A 10,544-nucleotide genomic window follows, 5' to 3' on the forward strand; every position below is an offset into this window, starting at 1 on the left:
ATTGAATAGTAAAGACAAAAGTACTTTTTCCACAAACTCCGAATGCATTGATATGAGGTCAGAGACCCAAAAGTCAGGAACAAATAGCTGTAACACGGTGTACCTATCCTTCTGACGATTAGGAAACAAGGAATCAAGCTCTTCAAGGATAGGCTTGTAACATTGATCTCGTTCTCTCTGACCCTGTGAGTAAAAAGAATATACCACAAAATTTAATATAAAATTAAAGAAAGGATCCAAGTACATCATTTTCAGAATAAAATGACAAACAAAAGTATGGCTACCTCTGCTGCCCAGTCTCGAACTATATTTCGTATTATACAACGAACCTGTGTTAGAAAACAACAAAATAATGAATATTTTAAAGTATAGATTGGTGAGAAATACACACAACAACGCAACAAACATATGCAATTGGACTGGTATACATGTCACCTCTATCATGTGCATAAGCAAACGTGTAAGAAGGTGTATTTATGCTCAACAGGAATCATCTCCAAATGCAAATTTATATGAGGAAACCGAAACCCCCATATTTCCAAATTGCCTAATGGAACTTATAGAGATTGAGAATAGATATTAAAAGGATGCCTTACAATACTATCTCACACTACCAGAGAAAAGCAAATATCATCAGCCAAAAAAAAAAGTGAAAAAGCATACCTTATCTACATCAACTAAAGGAACATGTGTCTGTATCGATGAATCCAACCAATTATGGGATGAAAATGATACCTAAGAAAGAAAAGAGGACCACAGGAATTAGAAAAAAAAAAGATGAATTATGAAAATTTTATAGTCATAAAGTATGATCCAAAATTATACACAACAAAGCCTATGCTTGACAGTAGAACGCTGTCTGAATATAGACTACCAGGTAAAATTCAAGAATATCAGGAAAATATTCATGTGATTCTTTAAAGATCTACTATAACTGATATAATAACTAAAGAATCTGGGCAATGCTAATGATCGTCAACACGTTTTCTGGAAGGAAATGAGGTATAAGAGTATATGAGTTCGCATTACACTGCTATGGTCATGATTTAACTGGCCTCCATCACATTCACATGTCTTATTATTGATTTTTGTGTCTGCAGAGTGATCCTTGGGAGAATGATTATGAGCTTCCTTCCTTTGAAGCTCCTGCAATAATACACATAAATTTAAAGATTGTAAATGAAAAGAGTAAAAGTTCCAATGACTTGATCTGACCTCAATAGACACTCCTGCTATTGGCTCACGAATGTGTTTGCTTTCCTCCTGATATGTACAACTATTGGTCAAGGCCGGCTGGCAAGAAGAGTCGTGCCTTTCATCTAGAGTATATTTCTCATGTGGAGCACATTCTAAATTTGAGTCTTCACAACCATCAAGTTCCTGACTCAAATCTATAGGTGGCTCAAAAGCCTGCCAAGTAATTATGAATTACATTATTACATGACATAAATTGTAGATTTTCTAGCATATCAAGCATTTCCGGTTAAAATTACGAATCATTAACCAAAAAAGTAGCATGAAGTAACTGAAACACCAAGGGAATTAGAAGAAGAAATGTCTGCAACTGACCTGAAGCATATGATATATGAAAAGTGAATTCGCCGATATACGCCTGCAACAACAAATACCAACAACTTACTAACCTTTTAAACAAGATTATGCTTATGATATCTGGAAAAAACTCAGACATGATACAAATAAGTCAAGTTCAACTATAGTTTCGAGTTTAGTGTGCAAGCATGAGAAAGAAGAATTGTAAGAGCCACGAAACTCATAAAACTTAGGAAATCAATACTTAATACTTAATTAGTCCAACTTTCAGAGAGTAGTAGATATATGTAAAACAGTGTTGAAAAATATGAAAGGATGAAATGCAGTAATGCCAACACCAAGGACTTGCTTGTAACACGTTTAGACTGTCCCTAACCTCAATCTCTCCAGGGCATATCATTATTGTAACAAATATATCATTTTTAACTACAAAAGTTAATGAAAACGTTTAGCAGCATCAGGAATCTTAAAGGAGCAACTAATCATATGCGAAGTTTGAAGCAACTATAAGAAAAAAAGAAACATCTACTGGTTCTAGAGTTTACTCTCTTAATCCTTGAAACTTCATAGGGAAATGGGGTACCAATGCCTGGACAAGGAAAAAAGGCATCACTGAATTTCGTTAGTTCTATTATAAGTTTACAACTATAAGCAAACAAAAAATTTCAACTTGACTTGAAATCATTTGGTGATCTCTTAACCGCTATGCATCGTAAGCATTTCATATTGTAAATTATGCTTCAGAAATAGATCATTAACATATAATATTAATTTGGTAACACAACAAAAAACAAACTGAACAGAAACAAGAACTTCCATTTTTTCTCTAGACGCATCTATGGGAGACCACATTTAAAGACAATTTTAGTAGAAACATGCAACTATTCTCTCTAATATCACAATTTCTCAAGGCTAGAAACCAAGCAACAGAAATTACCTTGTGTGCAGGAGACAGCTTCCGATATGATCTTTCCCATCTTTTCAGATCCTCTTCTGAAGCCTCGGGATAACTGTAAACATTTCCAAACACAAGGCAAGTAAATGATGCAGAACCTTTTAAACCTAAACCGCCCTTCAACTACAAAACGCACAACTCAACCACAAGATTCTTGTGACAAGAATAAACCCAGTAGAAAACTGACAACATTCAAAGTCCATCTTCTACAGGAGGCTTCAAACGAACCGTGAAATCCAAAATTTGATCAGCAAATCTCGGATTATGTAACCGAAATAACAAATACAAATCAAAAGTAATGACCTTTAGCATTCACCTTACACTAGAGAAAACAAAAATAAAAGTATTCTCTTAATAATCAAAGTAAGACGTATTCTTATTTACGCAAGAACATCAAACCAAAATCAAGTTCCCATAACTTAACACCACTACTACTAAACCCTAAAATAAATAAAAAATCAAGAACACAGTACCAATCCAGAATTGTGATTCGAAATTCAAATCAATCAGACAATTTGTCCATGAACATATTTGCCAATTCAGGTAACACGTATGAATCGATGTAAAAGACGAATAAAGGATGAGAGAAAATAAATATATATATATATATATATACTTGAGGTAAGCACTGATAATGCGGCGGAGAGATTGGGCTTCGAGAGCTTCTTCAAGCTTCTTCTGACGGGATATTTTCTCCTCCTCTTCATCATCCACTTCCCTCGGCGTCTGCGTTTCCGGCGCCATATCTTTCACTATTCCCGGTGCCGGTGCCGGTGCCGGTGCCGGTGCCGACGCCGTCTCCGTCTCCGACATGGTGGCTCTTTTGTTTAGGAGTTTGGTCGTCGTCGTCTTATACGATGAAACGGTTTCTTTTTTTCATTCCTTAATGGGCCTAGCCTTAGCCCATTTTGTGTACTAGATAATAAAATTTTAAAAAACGTATATTGGAGAAATAAATACGTAATCCAAACGCTAAAACTGTTTCTGATTTGCTTCTGAAACGGTTACAATTTTGATTATTAATGTGATTCAGACACACATAGTGACTATGTCACTGAGTGTTCTAGTGAGTGGCCACTGAGCAAAAGCCAAAAGGATAACGAACAAGTCGGAGTACAAAGTTTTTTTTTTCATTAAACACAAAAAAGGGTATGTTTTGAGATCGAACTGTAAATTCATTATAAACATACCAAAGTGCAACACAAAAACAACTCCAGAAGGGAATACATAGTTTTAGGGATGTTTGGTTTAAGTTGTTAAATAGCACACTTCTTCCTCATTGTCCAGAAGACAGAATAGTAGCGGTTCTGCAACACACACAACATCACAAATAAGTTCACCTTGATCCAAAAACCAATTATAGAAACATACAAATTAGTTTGAGCTTAGAGAGACTAGAGATAATGAAATCCTGACCTTTTGCATAGACCGGGGATTTGCACAGTACGTTGTGTCAATTGTTCTTTCTTTCTGCTAATGTTAGAACAAGCACTGAGTATGGAAGTTGGAAGAGTAACATGTCACGTTATATTCTTAACAAGATAATGTCATTATACCTCAATCTCAAACCCATAATGCGAGGCAACTCTCTTTACATTCTCCAAACTTAGCTCGATCGACATTTCCTAAGTATTCACAAAAAGAAAAAATTATATTGTGATGTCAAATTCATTTCAAGATTGTGGGACAAGTCCAAAAGCTTATTACATTTTCAAGGCCAGGTATGTCCGCAAAGTGATAACATAGAGCTCCTAAATTTATCCAAACCTGATGGAAAAATCAATGTAGACAGTCAAAAGCAATGATAGATCAAATGCCTTGAGAAAAAAGTGGTAAAGAAGAAACTATACTCCTCCATCCTTCACAACTTTGGATATCGTTTCGATGTAATCGATGATATTACGAGTCGTATCGATGAAAAAACAAGTCACAACTGCATCCCACATCCCTGACAAATTCACAGATACTAGTTACATTACAAGTATACATGTAGCGCATGTTGGCTTAAATCAAAAGAGAAAGTAGTCACTGTTTCCATAAAAGCTTGACTTGATTCATTGAATACATCAAGAAAATCGCCACAACACATAGAGAAACCTTCTGTTACTCCTGCACTGCTCACATTTTACATAAACTTTTTCAGTCAAATGAAATTAACAAGTTTTTACCAATAGAAAATTGCTTAATATGCCTTCTGATTGAGTTCTCTCTCTGCGGTTAGGTATCACATACCTAGCAGGATGAATATCAGGAATAGAAATAGGACGCAGTTGATCACTTTCCGAGAGAGAATTGGAGTTGGTGTATATCCAGGGGTATACTGTCCACTCATCAGGCACTTGTGTACTGATGAGAAAAAAAAACACAAACAGAGCAATACTCAAAACAAGAATTAAAAGCAAGAAATTAACTGACGCAATTAATAAAACTTGATCAAGAAAGTAAGAAACTCTTACTAATTAAGAATAAAACTTGAGCATAACATCATGTAATATGAAAACTCATTTCCTATGCTTCTGAAACCTGTTCCAATGTATAAGATTTGTTACATTCCTCATTGCCCTCAAAGCTACAAAAAAGATAAAAGAAAAAAACACATGATACTCCATTGCATGCCTAGACAAGAAATTTCAAGGGCCAGAAGTCCAAGTCCAGCACCAGGGACTAAACAGGCTGGAGGAGTGCTGCCAAATCATATATTGTTAATTAACTTTGTAAGCAGAGTAAATGTAGCAGGTACTAAAATGCTCAATCAAATAATAGTAACACGGTGTACCTCTCCTTCTGACGATCAGGAAACAAGGAATCAATCTCTTCAAGGATAGGCTTGTAGCATTCATCTCGTGTGGTATGACCCTGTAAATAAAAAGAACAGCTAAAGTTGCGATATGATTTTCAAGAAAGAATGTGACATTAACAGAAGAAAATGACAACCAAAAATATGATTACCTCTGCTCCCCAGTCTCGAACTATATTCCTTAGTACCCAACGAACCTATGTCAGAATACAACAATATCATGTAATAGACTGGTGAGCAAAACACACAACAAATTAACATATGCATATATGCAGTTGTACTGGTGTGCGTGTAAACTCTATCATTCATCAACCATAGTAAAGTGAAAAAGCATACCTTGTCTACATCAACCAGAGGAACATTGTGTCTGTAACGACGAATCCAACAAATCATGAGATGAAAATGATACCTAAGAAATAAAAGAGTAACATTATAAACTAAAACGCACTGTTAAAAATAGTCAACCCGTTTCCTGGAAGGAACTGAGGTATATAAAAGCATATATATGGTCAGTTGGTATGACACTGACATGTTCATGATTTAACAGGCTTCCATCAAATTCACATGTCTTATTATTGATTCTTGTGTCTACAGAGTGATTCTTGTGTGAATGATCATAACCTTCCATCCTTTGAAGCTCCTGCATGTAGAAAAAGAAATTAAAGTTATTTGTAAATGAAATCAAGGAGAAAACTTTCCATGTCGTGATCTGACCTCGATAGACAGTACTCCTGTTTTTCCCTTGCCCATGTGTTTACTCAAGTCTAGAGAAGGCTCAAAAGCCTGCCAAGTAAAATATAAAATTACATCATTTACATGACATGACTTGAGTTGTGGCAAAAAGAAGAAATGTCAGAAACTAACCTGAAGCATATTCAATATGAAATGTGAATTCGTCCATATACACCTGCAAGAAAAAATTCCAACCATATACTTACTAAAATTTCAAATATATATAAAGCGAGCCTGTGACGATACTTTATCTAAAACTACAAGATGATAGTGAAATTAATATCTACTGATTATTATGGATTTACACCTTCTTAAACTCTGGAACTTCATAGGGTAATGAGGTAACAATGCCTGCAGGATAAGAAAAAAAACTTGACATGAAAATGAAATCATTTTGGGTATCGCTTAACAGCTATGTACATGTACGAGACTATAAAAACCAGGAAACAAAGATTTACCTTATGTGCAGGAGACATCTTCTGATATGACCTTTCCCATTTTCTCACATCTTTTTCTGCAGCGTCGGGATAACTGTAAAAATTTCCAAATAAGCATATAGAGAAAGTCAACGGTAACGAAACGAACTTAATTACTACTTGACCACCTTAGAAAAATACACTATTAAGTAGTAACAACATAATTATTAACAAGAGCTTCAGAAAGAAAAAAAAATTGAAGTCTTAAGATTAAACTAAGTAAGATACTTGAGGTAAGCACTGATGATGGCGGGAAGAGATTTGGCTTCGAGAGTTGCTAGAACAGGCTTCTTTTGAGGGAGTATTTTCTCATCCTTTTCTTCATCATACACTTCCCTTGACTTCTCTATCAATTCTGTTACGTTTGTCGTGGTTGTAACCATTTCCGGTGCCGTCTCTGTCGCTGTCATCTCCATGGTGGAATCTTCTTCAGTTATACAAAGAAACGATGTTTTCAAATTGGCTCATCTTAGTATTGTACTATATAAAGCCTAGTTTCAAAGTTACTAATGGATAAGATTGATCGTGACATTTATGATCAATATTGATAAGTATTACTGTACATAAAACTAAAGAATTTTAGCTATTACTCCATTTACATTAAGTGCATAAAATTACAATCTAACTAGGTAACAACCCACTATGTAAAGAGTAAAATAATTATTAAATAATTATACTGTAATTTATATTTACAAAATTTATTATACTTATCGATAAAAATATTATTTGGAATCTAAAATTTGTTTGTGTAGTATATATTTTTTAGTTTTATTTGAATATGTAATTTTTGTATAATAATTAAGATTTAACCTGTATGAATAATTATAATATCACACCATATGAACCAAAAGTTCTTAAAATTTATTTAAAATATTCTATGAAAATGTAATTAAGGGATACAATTAAGTTAGAAATATAATATCAAAATTTAATTTTAGATATTATTAAATTTTTTGAAAAATACAATGTAAATGTAAATATTATTAAAAATTGAAGACAAATTAAGAAATAGTGTCTTGAATTCTATTGGTGACTACACTTCAGCTCTTTTAAGAGAATGCTTCTCTATTAATATATAGGGGATTTCTTATAATAAAATAAAAAGTTAAATTGTATTGGAAATTAAAGTGTGTGAGATTCAAAATCGGATTAAAAGAGAGGTTACCAAGTAAAATTAAAACGGATTAAATATGTGGAGTGTCAAAATTCACCGGATTAAATATTTTCAATAATAATTAACATTTACTCTTTGTACACGTCATGAGGTCATATTAATACAATATTTATTTTACTAAATAAGAAAACTGGTTTTAGAAATATATATATATATATATAGTTATGAATATATATATATATATATATGTCTATATACAAAAGAAAATTTAATTTTTTCTCAACCAAAATCGAATACTAACAAAATATAATAAACTATGTTAATTTTACGTGTGTTAGTTAATTATATTTATTTTAAAATTTGTCATTTAAAAAAAACTTCTTTTTATGTTTTTGTGAGAATTTCCCTTTAAAAAAATATTTAGCATGAATATATTAAACAATAAATAAATGTTAAAGTTCAAAGTAACAGTCTAAGTAGTTTAACCTGGTAAAAAATGTATATATCATTATAATTTTAATTTTTTTATACATAAGTAATAATATAATATTTTTATTCACAAGAAAATAAAAATAAAAAACTTTGAAAAGGGCAATGAGCTTGGCGATTTAAAAACGGATAATGAGCATATAAAAATGAATTATTGATTAGTTTATGAGAATATTAATATAGTTTTATTTATGTGTTAATTATGTTTTACTTATGTTTATTTTGCAAATTTTAACTCATGTAATTACAAGCGAATATATAAAAAGCCTTTAAAAAGAATTTATAGAAATTAATTTCTTTTATTTGATAACCATTTTAATATATGTTTTTATCTAAAATTTAAATCATTCAAGATTAGTTTTTTTTGGATAGAATAGAGGGAGTAAACTCCCATTATTTATTTAAAAAATCAAATACAAATATGTTTTATTGTACCCACACCACAGGCATCATCCGAGACAACATACTCAACACAACTCGAACTTGACTCAAACAAATGAAAACCAAGTGGCAACGTGAAAGCATGGTTCGCTAACCCATCCGCTAGACTGTTAGCTTCCCGACGCACATGAACATACCGGACTATCCAGTCCCTTAAAACAAACCATAACACAACCGTACCAGAAAAGACAGTGGATTAATTTTACTAATCTCTGCCATCGAAAACCCCACTACTACTTCCAAATCTATTTCAAACTCTAACCGTTCTACTTGTCTCTCCCACGCAACCACCAAGCCGTAATAGACCCTCTATAACTCCGCCATATAGGAGCAGAACAGATTCCGATATGGATTAGTTTGCCATAATGTAAAATTACTATTTATGAGATTATGTCATATAAAAAAAAATATTTTATTTAAAAGAACATCTGTTTTCCAAAATATTTGTGGATTTTTCTTTTTTTTTTTAATTATTTGGTAAATTTTTAATACTAACAAAGATAGAAATTGGATATAATCTTTAAAAATCAATACAATAAAACTTCCTTGTTTTTTACCAGCTACTGACACCTCAACTTTTGTAACGAAGCAGAAGCTGACACATCAATAAAAATAGCTAATCAATCAAATTATAACCATTAATACACATCATCTATAATTTTGCTTACCTATCAAATAACATTCTAATAATCTGAAATTTATGGAAAAGGTCCCAAAATCTCAATTCTCGCTTCACCGTAAGAAGATACCCCTAGATCATCTTCCGACTGTTGAGAGATGAGAACATCGAGTAGAAGCTTGACAAATTCGTCAAATTTTGATCTGAACGAAGCTTTGAAAACAACTTCAGGGTCATCTTTGGGTTTGGTTGAAGGAGTAGACGAAGAAGTCGAAGGAAGCTGAGAGAGGAGAGGAGTGAAAAAGGATTGAAGTGAGAGGAGTGACTCGACGACGAACCTACGGCGGAGACTCAGGTGTGACGATGGTGAGAAGGAGAGGAAGGACATGAATAGTGTCTGGAAAGAGAGATGACACATCCGAGTTCTTAGACATTCCTTTTAGGATGCATGTGCATATGCATTTTTGTCTACACCTGTTCTGAACATAAGCAGAGAGCAACTGCATAGACTATAGATTATAGGATGCAGCTAGGTTTTACTATGAATGATTTGCATAGTAAAACTGATGACATTGGAGTTAAGGCTGATATCTCGTTGGATAAACAAGACTTTTAAGTTACATTAGAGCACTTTTAAGTTCAAAGGCAAGACTTTTTTTTTCTAACTTTTGCTGCAACTTTGTAGGAATACTTTGCAACGGTTGAAGGAATTTAGTCAGGAGCAACAGTAAGATCTTGCAAAGCGGCAAGAAAAGCTTCAGGAGGTTCATGATCATCTGTATGAAAATTCAAAATCAATGTTGGAAGCTCAGGTCAGTCCTCTAAACCTTTACACAATACTTCAAGCACATAAATCAATCTTTTATTTTTAACAATCTGTTTTTTTTTTCTTTTCAGGTAGCGTTTGAGGCAAAACAGGCGAACATGTTTGTGGCTTGGGATAAGTTGTTTGCTTTGCACAATGCGATGCTTCTTGAGTCCCGAGTGATAAAAGCCTTCGCCATCTACTTCCTGTCAATCTTTGTCATCTACATGTTTATACTACATGTTTATAGATAAAACCCGTTGGATCAATGCATGTGCATATGTATTTTTGTAAACTCAAGAACAGGTATAAGACATTTTTTTTTATTTATTTATAGCTGAAGTTGTAATATCACTTTTCATTGAAATTTTTATTTTGTCTATATGTTTTGGCAATTAGTTCAAGGTTCTTCATGATGGTTTCTGGCAGAAGATTAATGTGAAACAACCTGAACATCGGAGTAACGGAAGACACGGTGGTGGTTCTCATGAGTTTCTTAGGAGTCCATGGATCAAGCATTATAAACCTTTAGTAAAGGCACAAATTCAGGTAAAGGGTGAAGGTA

At 33.2% G+C, this 10,544-nt stretch overlaps 1 protein-coding gene and 1 pseudogene across 1 annotated transcript in view; both read right to left on the minus strand.

Moving 5' to 3' along the window:
- Positions 1-3,350, minus strand: part of LOC104753336 (carnosine N-methyltransferase-like) — a gene marked incomplete in the record, with an annotated part of 6,704 nt that extends 3,354 nt beyond the window's left edge. Inside the window, 9 exon segments of the mRNA XM_019238489.1 lie at positions 107-183; positions 285-329; positions 664-735; positions 1,030-1,146; positions 1,216-1,410; positions 1,570-1,612; positions 2,097-2,140; positions 2,489-2,561; positions 3,123-3,350. Coding sequence (XP_019094034.1) covers positions 107-183; positions 285-329; positions 664-735; positions 1,030-1,146; positions 1,216-1,410; positions 1,570-1,612; positions 2,097-2,140; positions 2,489-2,561; positions 3,123-3,319 — 863 coding nt within the window.
- LOC104749649 lies at positions 3,585-6,949 on the minus strand (annotated as a pseudogene).

The sequence above is a fragment of the Camelina sativa genome, chromosome 16 (assembly GCF_000633955.1).
Source record: "Camelina sativa cultivar DH55 chromosome 16, Cs, whole genome shotgun sequence".
NCBI lineage: Eukaryota > Viridiplantae > Streptophyta > Magnoliopsida > Brassicales > Brassicaceae > Camelina > Camelina sativa.